This window comes from Rhopalosiphum padi, chromosome 3 (genome assembly GCF_020882245.1).
Source record: "Rhopalosiphum padi isolate XX-2018 chromosome 3, ASM2088224v1, whole genome shotgun sequence".
Classification (NCBI taxonomy): Eukaryota; Metazoa; Arthropoda; class Insecta; order Hemiptera; family Aphididae; genus Rhopalosiphum; species Rhopalosiphum padi.
Window position 1 is genome coordinate 25673684 of NC_083599.1, and position 14868 is coordinate 25688551.

At 26.9% G+C, this 14868-nt stretch overlaps 1 protein-coding gene across 4 annotated transcripts; it reads right to left on the reverse strand.

Moving 5' to 3' along the window:
- Window positions 1–530: 530 nt before the first annotated feature.
- Window positions 531–13491, reverse strand: LOC132927015 (DNA repair protein Rad60). 4 transcript variants are annotated; one of them, XM_060991462.1, is made up of 12 exons: window positions 13342–13491; window positions 10147–10237; window positions 7712–7790; window positions 7564–7644; window positions 7340–7423; window positions 7119–7254; window positions 6917–7039; window positions 6692–6836; window positions 6201–6274; window positions 5755–5826; window positions 5496–5657; window positions 5154–5298 (listed from the first exon to the last, which is right to left on the reverse strand). In XM_060991462.1, the coding sequence occupies exons 2-12, from the start codon at window positions 10199–10201 to the stop codon at window positions 5161–5163; spliced, it is 1149 nt and encodes a 382-aa protein (XP_060847445.1). In that variant the 5' UTR covers window positions 10202–10237; window positions 13342–13491; the 3' UTR covers window positions 5154–5160. The 4 variants fall into 4 exon arrangements, with proteins under 4 accessions (XP_060847449.1, XP_060847448.1, XP_060847445.1 ...); XM_060991463.1 differs by lacking the exon at window positions 13342–13491 and adding an exon at window positions 11909–12327; XM_060991465.1 differs by lacking the exons at window positions 5154–5298; window positions 13342–13491 and adding an exon at window positions 1080–1223 and having other exon boundaries at window positions 10147–10341.
- Window positions 13492–14868: the final 1377 nt, after the last annotated feature.

A 14868-nucleotide genomic window follows, 5' to 3' on the forward strand; every position in this document is an offset into this window, starting at 1 on the left:
GCACTAGTATAATAGTTTACAAAAAAAAAAAAATAATTTCTCAGTAGATATATAGATAAAAAATGTTAAATTATTTATCTTCATCTGTATACTTTGTATGTTATTTTTATGCAGCATTACTAGTTATTTATAGGCGGCTTAAAATTCAGTATCCATTTTTTATTCAACAAATATTTGTGTATGATTATACTTAAAGTATTTTAGAATTTAAATAAGACTATTTTAGGGTAATAATGAAATTATATTGGAAGATGAATGTATGATAATGATTATCTAAATAAAAAGGGCCAATAATCACCTCATGTATTTCTTTTCCAGTATTTTTGATAAACGCAGATATTTGACTTCATATTTAAATATATTAAAAAATATAAGTATAACTAAACATGGGAATATTTAACTAATTTTTTTGCATACCTTAAAGTATAAATAATTTATACTTTATTAGTTGTATATTAAAATAAACAGTACATTTTTGTTTTTGATAAGGTGTTATAGTACGCATGATGTACATTGCACATACCAATAAATACTTTCTCATAAATGTATATATTTTGATAGTCATAAATAAATTATCAGACAGGAACAATAAAAGCATAATTTAAATGAATGAGACCTTAGTAATTATAAATGCGAAAAAAAATTAATAGTACAAATTAAAATTTACCCAATAGATCTTAATTAATTTGTATACATATAAGTATAAGTTATAAAGCAAAATTTAAGACAGTTACATCGATAACTAAATAATAAAAAAATAAAAAGTTAAATTAAGTTTTTATGAATGAATAGCTCACGCATTGAGCAAAATATTAATAATAATTATACAATCATAAAACATATATTTAGTAGAATGAAATCTGTCTTTTACATATTTAATATAACAATATAATTTGATAATAAATATATTTCTTACATTGATTTTTTCTGGTGAAGTGAAATGCATTCATTTCCTTCAAAATCCAAGCTTTCCATCGTGTCCATATACTTTATTTTATCACCATCAAACTCTAATGTAAATGTCTCTAATTCAATTCCTAACAATTCTTTTAGTTTAATATACATTATTAGCATTTTATCAGTTTTCCTCATTTCTAAAACAATTGGTCTTTTTACATCTTTTTGCTTAATTTGATATGTAACCATTTCATCTTGCGGTTGTTCTTTAACTTCTGGAACATCTGGTGTATCATAAGGGCTCCTATAAAATTCTATATCACCATCTAAAAATTAAAGTAAGACAATATTATTATAATTAATTATTAAATGAAAATAAAAACAAAAATATAACCTACTATTATTTAAATGTTTAAATCTAAACTTTACCTTAATAATTTTAGAGAATATAACGATATACCAAATTAACCAAATGCTAACTATGTATAATAAAAATATTCATGGTGGCTTAATAAATGGAAAAAATAGTTTGGGGCTATTATCAAAAAAAATAAATAAATAAATAAATAACTTATAAAAGTTCTGTGTTGTCATTATATAACGGTTGAAAAAATTGTGCAGCAAATATTATTATATTTATATGTACCATGTACGTATAAGTAAATATTGTATAAAAAAAATTATGATAACAATTACTAAATTTACAAAGTATACTGTAAATTATATCATTAAACAAAATTAGAAAAGTATTAATATTATAAATATAATTAACCAAAAAAACCTAAATATCAATCATTTTTGCTGTATTTATTTGTTAAATTTACATTTTAATTGGATAATCAATAGTCTTCACTATTATTATATTTAGGAAAATTAAAATCTATAAATTGTCTTGAATGTTCACAGTTATAAATTAAGTAAAAAAGCCTAGATCATTTTCTTATAAAAATTAACAACTTAGCTTTATCTGGTTCGGGATTACACTTAGGTATTTACTAGTATATTATTAATCAGCACAATTTTATCAAAATAACACCCTGAACTACTATATCTAAACACTTTGCTGCTTGGAATGTTGGAAAATTTGTCTACAGTAGATTAGCTACGTCTCTCTTTGATATTGCTTCTTTCATAATCAATATTAAGTATTTAATACCCTTAATTTAAATAATTACGTTAATCACTATTTTGATTCTATAGTTATATTTCTGCCCAAGGTCTATTTGAACTCAAAATTGTAATTTGGTTAAAAAGAAATATTACATAAATGATAACTTATATTTTAATGACATTATCTAAAACACATGGTTTAATTTTAAATCTAAAGAATATTATTCTATATTATTTTGTTTAAGTTAACATCATCAGAGATTATTATAGCAGTTAAGATTATGTCACATCTGAATGTGATGTCTTCATTTTATAAATGTAACATAGTATGATTATAAAATTTTCATAACTCGCTTCATATTTAAGATGTCAATATAAACTTTCAAAATGCTTAAAATATTACTTTTAAATGTTATAATAAGTGTTAATTCACTCTAATTTAAAAAATAACACTGTAAAATGGATTATTGTGAACTTAATATTTGCTATATTGCACTTTTGTAAGACTGGCTAAATTGGACAATTTTTATGTAAAGGGGCACAAGTCATTTTTCGTTGGTTTTCAGGAGACTCATAAAACATTCCCAAAATTTTAATTTTTTCTGAATTAAATTTTTTTTTTTGTTTATATTTTATTTATAATTTTCTATGTTTTTTCAACCTACTTGTATAAAAGAAATTTCATTATTTCTCATTTATTAATGACTTGTGACCAATTGCACATACAATATTGACTTGTGACCTTTCTCATATACTGACTTGTGCCCTATTACACATTTAATAAAACAAGATTTTGACTTGTGACCTTTTTCATTTACTTCATAAATTTAATTAATATGATAATGCTTATTGATTAATATAAATTAATATCATAAGGTAATAAAACAAAATAAAGACATACAATAACTAATAATGTATATTTTAGTATTTAAATAATAAAGATAACAAACTAAGTTTTAATAATATTGCACACATTCTTTGTGGCTAGGTACTGGTTAAAAAATAATAAAATAATATCATTTAAAATATATCATAATATTAACAACAAATAACAAAAAATAATTGAAAAGGTAATTCCATTTAAACTTTTTAATAATTTTTTACACATTCTTTGTGACTAGGTAGATAATGGTTAAAAAATAATATCAATTAAAAATATATATCATAATATTAACAAAAAATAATTGAAAAGATAATTCCATTTAAACATTTTAATAATATTGCACACATTCTTTGTGACTAGGTACTGGTTAAAAAATAATAAAGTAATATCAATTAAAATATATCATAATATTAATAACAAATAACAATAAAAAAACGTTACTCGTCATCAGACAGTATTGGGTCGTTCACATTTTTCTTTGTTTTTAAATTTTTATAGTAGTCATGAAACACATCTGGAATCAGTGGTAGTAGTGATATAAGATCTGTTTTTTTTTCAATTGTTATGGGTAGTTCTTCGTCATAGGCCATAGGTAAGCTACTTACATTACTTTTTTTCCGTGTCATATCTACTTCAAGAAATACAGCTTCATCTTTTAGTGATGTCTTGTAAAGAACTGTATTCTTTCGGTCTTTTACATAACGCATCCATTTGACATCATGGAATACACATTTTTCTCCAGTTGTATTTTTTTTATTTTTTTGGTACTTTGTTTTAAACAAACTGTTAAAGTCATAAAAATTGGTTTGTTTCATATCAATGACATTGAATTTTTCTTTACCAACCCAGCGAATCATTTGAGTCCAATCATTAGGATGGTTTATAGGTAGAGGGTATCGTTTGCGTCCTTTTTCAATACGTGCATGATCCGAGTCACACTCCATTCGTGTGTGACCAGGAACTAAAAACTTGTGATCTATTGTAGTGACAGTATCTTGATGCTCCATAAACCAAAGAACCATTGCCATCATAATGCTGTTCTTGTTTTGGCCAGAGCAACAGTCACTGTACATAACTACATGGTTAATTTCTGGAGACAGACATTTTAAATAATTAAAAACACAAGAACCAATATTATTCCCTCCCCTCTTTGCAATAGGTTCACTCCATATGAAACATGATGCTGTTAAGTATTAATATTATGTACAGTTAAATTGTAAGTCCATAACTGACGCTTGTAAAATGCAACTGAAGACTCCAAAAGTGGAGTAGGTAGACATTGCTGGAGATCGAAGGACAAAACACATTTATTGTAAGTTGATGTAGATTAGTCAATTCTTTTTGAAGAATATGCTTCTTCAGCGTCATCTTGATGGTTTTTTTTTTCAACATTTAATTCAATTCTTTTTTCACTTGAACAGCCACTGTTAGAAAGTTGCATTTTTATTCGGTCACATTGAGCACATGTATCTTTCTTTGGGCTTTTCACTTTTAACCCTGATAGTTTAAAATGTTTTTCATAAAGGCTTCTACAAACAGGAGTTGAGACAGTTTTTATGTACTCATTGTAAGCAGCTTGAAGTGTAAAATAAGGAGGTAAATACTTTTTTGTAGTTTGTTTTCGACAGTAGTGACTCTCATATGTTGGGAGTTTCTTAATATGATCTATAACTGCTTGTATGTCCTCAGAGGTTCTTTTATTTGCTGGCTGTGTGTGGCCCCTTTTATCAGGTGTCATATTATTTGCAGGAGAATTGAATTTTTTATTGCAAATATTGCGCAGAAATTTAGTAGTTTCACCAAATATTTTCAGAAAACATCCCTTGCAAACTTTAACTAAGAGTTTATTTTTATCGGGAATAAAATAATGAATAGTTGTATTCCTGTTTTTTTGTTTTTCCGGTGTCAATCTACGTTTTCGGTTTACTTTTTTCCCATGAAAAGTTATTAATCCAGAAATATAAGTAGTTCTTCTATTGTGAGTGTTCATTGACCAATATGTAGTAAATAATTGCTCACGTAATGTATCGTCAATTTTTGAATTACATTTTTCCCTACAGTTTGGTAATTCTTTTGAAAATCTGCTTTCAATAATTTTACCTTTATTAGTGACATATTTATTACCAGAATTCCTGTTTGTCTTTATGTAACTACGATACTGAACAGTATCACCTTTTATGCTAACCCTGACTTTCCTACCAGTTGGATGAGCCTCTTCTTCATTGTTATTCAACAATAAAGTATGTTCTGATGTGCTAGGAATATCAACATTAGATAATAATAAAGTAGGTATATTCAGAAATATCATTGTTAGTCAACAGTAAAGAATGTTCTGGTGTGCCAGGAATAATACTTTTATCATCCGAATTATTAGAATACTCTTCAAATCTGTCATCACTACTTACAGCCTAAAGTGGATATTGAATCAATATAATTATTTGAATAGACAAAAATTACTATTTTAAAGCAAAATATAAAAACATATATTTACTGAAATTATAAAAATGTATTCTTTATAGTTTATAACATTATTGCTATAAAATCTACAATTTTATAAATTATTAAAATTTACTAAAATATTATAATAATAAAATAAGTTGATCACCTTGGGCACAAATTCAAGAATCTCCTTATGTTGTTTATATTCATATAGCTTTTCAGGCTCATTAAGTGAATTATTATTATGAATATTATATTCATCTTCAGTTATAATTTCAAAAACTTTTCCATTCAAATTTATAGTATTATCTTTTGATTCTTGAGTTGGCTATTTTAGCAAAATTTACAATAAAATTAATTAAATACCTTCATACCAAATTCAATAGATTTAACATAATTGTTTTTTTTTTATATAAAGTACTTACTAATTTACTATATACCTGAGGTACTTCAACCTCATTATTTTTTTTATTGTTATGTGAGAGATTCACCCATTCCTGTAAAATGCAATAAATTATTACACTTTTCAAATGAATAGCTAGTCAACTATAAGTTAGTTAGTTTATATTTTAATTTGATTTAAATACCAATTTCATACAATGAATACTGGGCCACACTGAGAAAACATGTGTAGGGGCTTTTGAGTTATATCACTATTATAGTTTAAATATAAATAACCATAACATAATAAGTCTAGGCTAAAACAAAATCTATTTAACTTTATAAAAATAATAACTGATATAGTGAAATATAAAAAAAATATTTCATTAAAATTTCTATTTTTAGCAAGTCCCTCCACATGTTTATAAAATCTTAAGTTGAGATTATATATTTTGTAAACAATATTATAATTATTTGAAATGTCAATTACCTGGATTTTTTTATGTGGAAGTCCATTAAAATTAAGTTTTCTCTTAGCAGAATATGTGACATTAGTTTCTGAAGCTTTAAATTACCACATTATTTTTCTGAATTAATTATTTGTATTAACAGAACAAATATAGATAATGATATAAAGATACTTACTTGTAACACGAGATAATAAATTTAATGTCCTTTTAGACATCGTGTAAGCTGGTTGTTTAATAAAAACTAATATAAACTAATAAAATTATAATATTATATTAATTAATTTAGACTTGAGCCTTATTGCATTTCAATATACGGTGATAACAAACCATCGTGCGACCACGACAGTGCTACCATTCGATCGGGCATAAAATTTCACACAAAATTAATGTATAAAAAAAAAAATGTCAAAATATGACTTGTGCCCCTTTACATAAAAACCGTCCAATTATCTTAATGGTAACATTAACAGTGACACATAAATATATATAAAATTTAAAATTATAATATTACCAATGAAATCTACTATCTTATAGTTTATTGAATCTGGTGTATCTTTGGGTGATAGAAGTTTTTTGTGTAGATCCAAACGAACATGTGAAAAATCTATGTCTTCTAGCTTTGCAAAATGTTCGTAAATGCTTGAAATTGACTGAAACTAATTGTTATACATTATAGTATTATACTATAATTAAATAAATAAATATTAATAACATTTTATCAAAGAAAATGTCTTACCATTCTAAGAGGAAAGGTATACGTGCGCATTTGTCGCCAATAGACTTTAACATTCATAACACGATCTGCTTGAGCTAAGGCATCTTCTAATTCTTCTTCTTCAATCTGTCTCTTTTTCCAATTCTAATAAATGTAAATAATTATATCATGTTAAAGATGAGTTATAAAAAAAAATATTTTAAATAATCAATATATGACTTACATCATATATATCTTCTGCATCTTCTTCCTTTAAATTATTAACAATTTTTGGCGGTGGCATATCATAACCATCACAAAAATCTCCAATGCATATTACTGGTCCGATTACTTTTTCAGGTACACTAGTTAATCTTGATCTAAAGTAAATTACACAAAAATAAACGAAAAGCATATTAATTTCATTATTAAATTATACACTTATAAATTGAGTTAAAAATAAACCTTTTTGACCGGCGAGAACTACGAGCATTAGACTGGCCAGAACTACTTGGTATTGTATCAACAGTAGTAGTATTAACATCTGATCTATAAAAAAAATAATAAATTTTATTATATTGTAATATAAAATCTTTAAATATAATATTTGATAAGCATTTATCATTATTTTATTATTTAGCAAATTCTGTAAACTGTATAATAATTTTAAAAAAAAGTATAAAACTTACTTGGTTGATTTTTTAGACTGTTGAAACTGTACATTTTTAGAAGGATCTTGTGTTGAATTAACAGAAGTTTCAGTATTTATTCTATAACAATTAAAAATTATTAATGCAGTTCATAATATAAAATACAATATTTAACATTAGGTTATACTTAGTGCTAGAGATGACTGGCACTTGTTTATTATCTGCAGGGGGCTCATTTACTTTATTTTTCCTTTCGTTTACAAGTTCTAAAAATTATACATAAAAACATTGGTGATTAAGAATGTGATAACTTAAGATAATTAGAATATTATTTTCAATAAAAACATACCAATTAAAAAAAAAAATAGTACTTGTTTGTTATTGTTTCACAATTATCCTGTATAAAATGTATTGCCCCCATAAATAAAATAAACAATATAATATATAAATAAATGATATATTATTAATTAGAAAATCTATTATAATTATAATTTAAAAAAATAATAAAATATAATCGCATACTGCATAGTATAATACTATAATATACTTATATTATATTATCATTAAAATTAATTTTATCATTTTAAATTTAATTTTTTTTATTGATTTGAAATGAAGTAAGTAATAAACAGGGCTTGGGACTTAGAGAATTTGCTTATTTTATGGATTGACCTAAAATGTAGCAGAGTGCTATGGAAGTGTATGTCATGTTACAACATGTTCAATTATGAAATTTGAAAGTGCTTTTTTTTTTTCATTTTTCAACGATTTTTTAAAAAGATTCTTATTTCCAATTTTTATGATTATTTTTGCTTTTAAACAAGTTTTTCTACTTTTTATAGTTTTTTCAGAAAATTCTTTCGGAAAATTTATAAACAATAAGGCAAAATATCTCGAAAGTGAAGTTTGATTTTTTTTATAATATAATGTTTTTTTTTTTTATTTTTTAGTTAGAAACTTTCCCCAATCATTTTGCTTCAATATTTTTTATAATATTTAATTATATTATTGTTAGCACAGTTACAAATTATGTTTAGTACCTACTAGAGGTCTGCACAGGCCAATAATTTTCAGCCCGGTTACCATTTGTTGTAAGTCTGGCCCGGCCTGGTAATTTTTTTTAAGTAAGCCCGGCACGGACAGGTCAATTTTTATGGTTTTTTTTTTTTAATATTGTATTCATAAACAATAACTATAATTTACTTATAACAACATATTTATAATAAAAACATTTAATATAACTGATATATAAATTCAATATCAAATATCACTTTATTATTTATACATTAAGTCCTTTGAATAAAAAATTAAATAATATATATTATAACTAAATTTGAAGAACAATTCTCCATTTTTCAAAGAAGTCCGGTCGGGCCCGGCTTCAACTACATTTAAGCCCGGTCCGGCTCATTAATTTTTGTCCAAAAAAATATCTAGCCCATGCACGTCTTTAGTACCTATTTTATCATGTATAAAACTTTTCTTTTTTTTTATTAAATATTTTTGCTCAAATTTAAATTTTTCAAATGCTTATTTGAGTGCTTATAATGTTGTTTTTAAGTGCTTATTTTAATGATTTTAAGTGCTAAGTCCCGAACCCTGATAACAAATTAACAATAGACAACAACGTACTAATATATTACGATATAAAATTTAATTTCTCATTTCCTAAACTACATAATTTATCATGAACTTAATACGATAATTGTAGGAATACTAACAGCATACTTTTACAACTATATGGCGGGATGATACATTTTATACAGAGTACTGGTAAGGCAATAACAAACAAGTACCAAAAAAATTGATTGACTTTATAATTGTACATAATACATATTTAACAAATAAAATGATTTATATTTGATATTGTTATATTTAATATAAATCACGAAACAAAATGCCTATGTAAGAACTATTTCAATTAACTATGCCCTACCTAATTTTATAATTAATTTTAGATGAAGAATTATATAGTAGTAATAGATAGGTAATAAATTCTTTTTATGCATAAAATCCTATGCAAAATAAAAAAATTACTGAAAATTATGTAAAAATAATAAAAATAATTTTATATTTTGGTGAACATAGCCACATAGCTGAATATACAACATTGCAAGTTTGCATTTATCAGTATCAGTTTTATGTTGTTAGCTTTAATATTAGAGTGGATTGACCTATTATTGGCTAACTTGGATAAGGATATTAATTAGGACATAACATAGAGTTTTATTGATATTTAAACTTTAAAATGAGTATACATTTAGTATGGAGGTACACAATTTTTTCTCTCATTTTTCACCTATTAAGCATATATTAAGTATATTTTTACTCTTATTCTTAACCAAGTGCCTTAAGTGAAAAATGTATTTATATTATATATAATGTGCTATATTAAAAAATCCCGTTGGCATCAATTTTAATAAAAATAAAAAAAATAACAGGTCAATTTGCTCTAATTTTATGGCTAACAAAACATTATTGATTTTGCATAATGACAATTTGGTATGTTGTTGGATTAATTATAAGACAGAAACATAACAAATAACAAGTTCGATATCCTTTAATACACAATCTCAACATAAATATCCATAGAATCATAAATATTTAGTAATAGATACTCACTTCGATATTGTGCGACGAAATCATAAGGGTTATCTTCTTCGTCAGATAGATCCATTGTGAGTTTGACGTTTGTGATTCTGTATTTTGGTATCTAATACAGCATAATAAAAATAATTATTTTATTAATTTATTTTAATGCCTACATCTGAAAGTTATTCTGTACAATCGGCGGTAGTTTAAAAAAATGATAAACTGATAGACAAGACGGTATCAGTGCAGGATAGTTTGTCGATGGACATTTTGTCGCGGTAGGAGACGTCAACGTATGTGTAAACTGAGCGTCCCCGAATGTCGCGATTAACAAAAACGCGGCTATATTATTTGCGTTGTTAACAATCATAGACCTTATATTAGTGCCTACTGCGCGTCTGTGCCCTGTGGTAAACATGCTATCGGTAATAAATTGTTAAAAATGTTAAGTTAGTAAGATACACTTAACACTTTTACAGGTTTCAATGTTTAGTCATTATTAATATTTAAGCAATTACATTGAATTACCCTTCGTTTTTCGGTCATTCATAAATCAAGACAATCAAGTATTCAAGTACTAAATATACATAGTATTAGCGATTTTTTTAAATTGCTGTAAAAGAACAATATTATGAAGAACAAATTGTATTACGTTTTCGAGCTTTTAAACAAAAATACTAACTTGACAATTTTATACAAGATTCCTCATAAGCTGTTTATAATTGCAAGGATCTCTACGAAATACAGTAGTATTCTATTCCTGTATTAAATAGTTAGTGTTCTGCGTAGGTACATATTTAAAAAAATCTTACTAATCATATGTTAATATGTAATGGGTAATTAATTAACGAATGTCTATAGAGGTATTTGGGTAAAGATATAATTTTAAAATATTTATAATGTTTATTTATAAATACAAATTGCAATTTAAAATCTATACATATATTATAATATTATAATATATAGGTACATTATAAATAACATTATGCAATAGCTTAAAAATAAATTTAATTTAAATTTTAACCGAAAACATTAACAAAATTAAAAATATTGATGTGAATTGTGTACTTATATATTATTTGTAAATACTGTATTGTATTATATTTTATACTTATAATATCTATATATTATATATTTTAATATTATAGCTACAGCTATATGTGTGAGTTACTATTAAATTAGAAATTAACTTAATGGAAACAGATATTTATAATAAATCTGGTTGATATATGAGTGTATATATATATTATATGATAAAAACCTCATATCAAACCTCAATCTAATGTATATATATATTATATATACATTAGATATTTTTAATAGAGATCTTACACGAGTATATCTCGCTCAATTTTGTTCTAGAGTAAAATATAAAATTAAAATATTACAATATTTTGGAGGGCAAGACGATGAGTTATTTCCATTATTTCCAATATGACGTTTATTATATCGTTTAAAAATAGCGAAAATTTTAAAAATTTTAAAAAACCTTTAACTTTTCAAAATTTTAATCTTAAAAAATTCAAACAAGCATAAAAAAAAAACTCGTGTGTGTGTTACCAGTACGCGCGCGGGAAGTTAAACTTCTTTTGAACGGTACTCACTGAGTGAGTGAAAAAGAAAGTAAAGCATGGATAGAATGGGATAATGAGGATAATAAAGAAAGAAAAGAAACAATGTAAATTATATTTTTTATATTTTTTTTATTCTAATGATTGATTATCATTTTGCTCAATTGGTATAGTAGTTATGATTGGCATTTGGCATATGATAACTAAAATAGGAAACGTACATTTGCGACTGAACATTATCGATATATCGCGTAAAAATTGCATCGATTGTTGTGCCTGATTTAGTAGTCGATATTGTTGGATCATTATTCAATTGCAAACTGAATTTGTCTCGCAATAAAGTTACGAGAGGTGCTGAATCAGAAGATGCAAAATTAACATTGAAATCCCCACTCATGACCATTGCACATGTATCTTCGTCACCACCATAAAGAGCTGCACCTTCATGGCTATACACTAAAAATGCTTTATGAATAAATTTGATGATATCAGCCATTTTCTGATTTGGGGAGATGTAGATTGCAACCATTATTATAATATTTTTATTTGATAACAAGCATTCATTATGGGTTACTAAATCCAGTCGTACGTAGTACGTACAAAAATCGAAGTAACCATTAAAATTTAAAATAGGAACTACTTATTACTTAATAACAATATTATTATATTAATAACAATGGCTAAAAGCACACTGGATACGTGTACAACTTAGCCACCACGGGAACGCGGGCCGCCGCCGCCACCGCCACTTCAACCCACCCACCAATCGAAAAACCGGCTCGCCGCACGACCTGGACCTTTAATCGCAAGTCGCAACTGCGCGTGTATGGTATTATTATTATCATCGTCGTCGTCGTCGTCGTCACGGATGTAGATACTATGGTTGCACAACGAGCACGGATATGACGGCTCAGAATGTTCCTATCAAGAATGAATAGAAAGTCGCGTCATACTAGCGCTCTCTATAGCCTCTATTATTGTTATTAGTTATGGTAACATCACAAACTAAATGTAGTCTGTGGTAACATGGTACAAGATTTCTATAATAATGACTGTAGAGGGCACTAGTAGTACGCGACTTTTTGTCAGATTTGATAAGAACATTCTGCGCCGCTCAACGCCGTGATCCAATAAAGGCTGTCGTGCAACCATAGTATCTATATCCGTGGTCGTCGTCGAAACCGCATCAGCTGTCACCGTCCAACATTATAATTTATAATACGTAATATTATTATTATTATGTGATATAAATTATGACGTACTGATACGCTTCGCACCGCCGCCCCGACAACCGTATGAAATCATCTCGGACGATCATTCCGTTTTTATCTAAATATTTATCTCATTAATATTATTGTTGAGTATTCTTTGTTTAATAACCCAACCAAAAATACTGTCGCACACAGCCCATGTTTACAAAATACAGCTACGACAATCCGCGGCTGCGCACAACGACATGTCCGTGTTTGCGTTCGTACGACCGCCTGTTCGCTTTTTTTTTTCCTCACTACCCTGCGTAAAGAAGTTTAACTTCAATAATAAATTATTATTTTTTAACACTTCAGAAAGTTATATATCGGTGGTTGTTTAAAAAATGAAAGACAATACAATTTAAATTTTAAATATATAGGTACAACAAAAATTTTTAACATACCTTCAAATTTGTCGCGTGGTTGTAGGAAACACTTAAATAACAAGACCGGCTGGAGAGCGTTGCCAAGGATAAAATAAATGATGACTGTGGAGTGTGAGGTTGTGACTTGTGATTACTACCGACTACCGAGATCTTCTGATTTCTACCACTAGAGGCGCCATTGGGAGGGATCAGGGTGTGCGGTTGCACCGCTTACTTTTAAAATAGTTCCGATTGGCCTGCGCTCTAATGAAATAATGCACAATTATTAATATAATTAAAATTAAATTGCATTTTTATTTTTATATTGAAATATATTAATATTGGTATAGGTACTGTCAATCATGATTACAACTTTAAATTATATTGGTTTTAATTAGAAACAAATATCGTGCTATCAATTTTTATTATATATTAGTTTTTAAATTGATTTTTACTATTTATGTTGATGCGTTGATTCGTTACATAATGTATGCCGTATGGAAATAATTGAAAGCAGGATAATGTACATTGTACATAAACTTATATTTATTTTTATATGGTCCGGTGAAATTTCAAAATGGCCTGCTTGAAAACTTGCACACCCGAAAAAAAACGTGAAATGACGCGCTTGACTACCACCCCATCAGACTCCATCGTAACAAAATCGGAAGGATATGTTCTGCTGCGACGGGAGGCCGGGAGACTTCAATATATAATATTTAATATATTATCATATAATATAATAGGTATGTTTATGAACTGAGCGTCCCCAAATGTCGTGATAAACAAAATCGCGGCTATATTATTTTCGTCGTTACGAGGGCGTCACACTAGCATGTGTTGTCTTTGTCTTACAAGTACGTAATATAGAAAATTTACGCTCATCAGATCACGTTTAGCTCCGTCAGTTTAAAAGTTAGAGTGAATCGACCTATTATGAAACTTGATGGTAAAAAAATTATCTGTGTTTGTATGTTGGTTTTTGTACGATAGTTCAATTTTTTAACAAGTTATGCGTATATAACTTAGCGTAAATTAAAAATGCTCATAACTCACTTAAAAACTTCATAATCGTAAAAAACCAACATACAAACACAGATAATGTTCTTACCAGCAAGTATCATAATAGGTCGATTCACTCTAATTTTTAAACTAACGGAGCTAAATGTGATCTGCTGAGCATTAATTTGCTATGTTACGTACTTGTAAAACGGAAACAACACATGCGGGTGTTGCGGCCTCTTAACATTCTATAGGTAATTTAAAAAATGAATATAGTGTATATATTAGATATGTATAAATGGGTTAAACATTCATACTTAACTTTAAAGGAAAATATGAAATAAATTAAAAACATATATATACACATACTATTTAAAATAAAAGATTTCAGGCTGGGCTTAAGTCCAAAATCGCCCTCCTGGATACGGCACTGTAGCTAGGTATCGTTCTTCATCAAAAGAACGATCGTAGTGCAGTGGCGTAGCCAGAAATCTCTTAAGCGAGGGGCCCACCAGATAAATCTAGGAAAAAAGTCTCAGAAAAAAAAATCCCCTAACAACATTC

Excerpts from the sequence above, each read along its gene's own strand:
- LOC132927015 (XM_060991462.1), bottom strand. The coding sequence starts at position 10,201 with ATGGATCTATCTGACGAAGAAGATAACCCTTATGATTTCGTCGCACAA. Across the intron at positions 7,645-7,711 it reads CCAGTCATCTCTAGCACTAA|AATAAATACTGAAACTTCTG; the intron begins GTATAACCTAAT and ends TAATTGTTATAG. Across the intron at positions 7,424-7,563 it reads CAGTCTAAAAAATCAACCAA|ATCAGATGTTAATACTACTA; the intron begins GTAAGTTTTATA and ends TTTTTTTTATAG.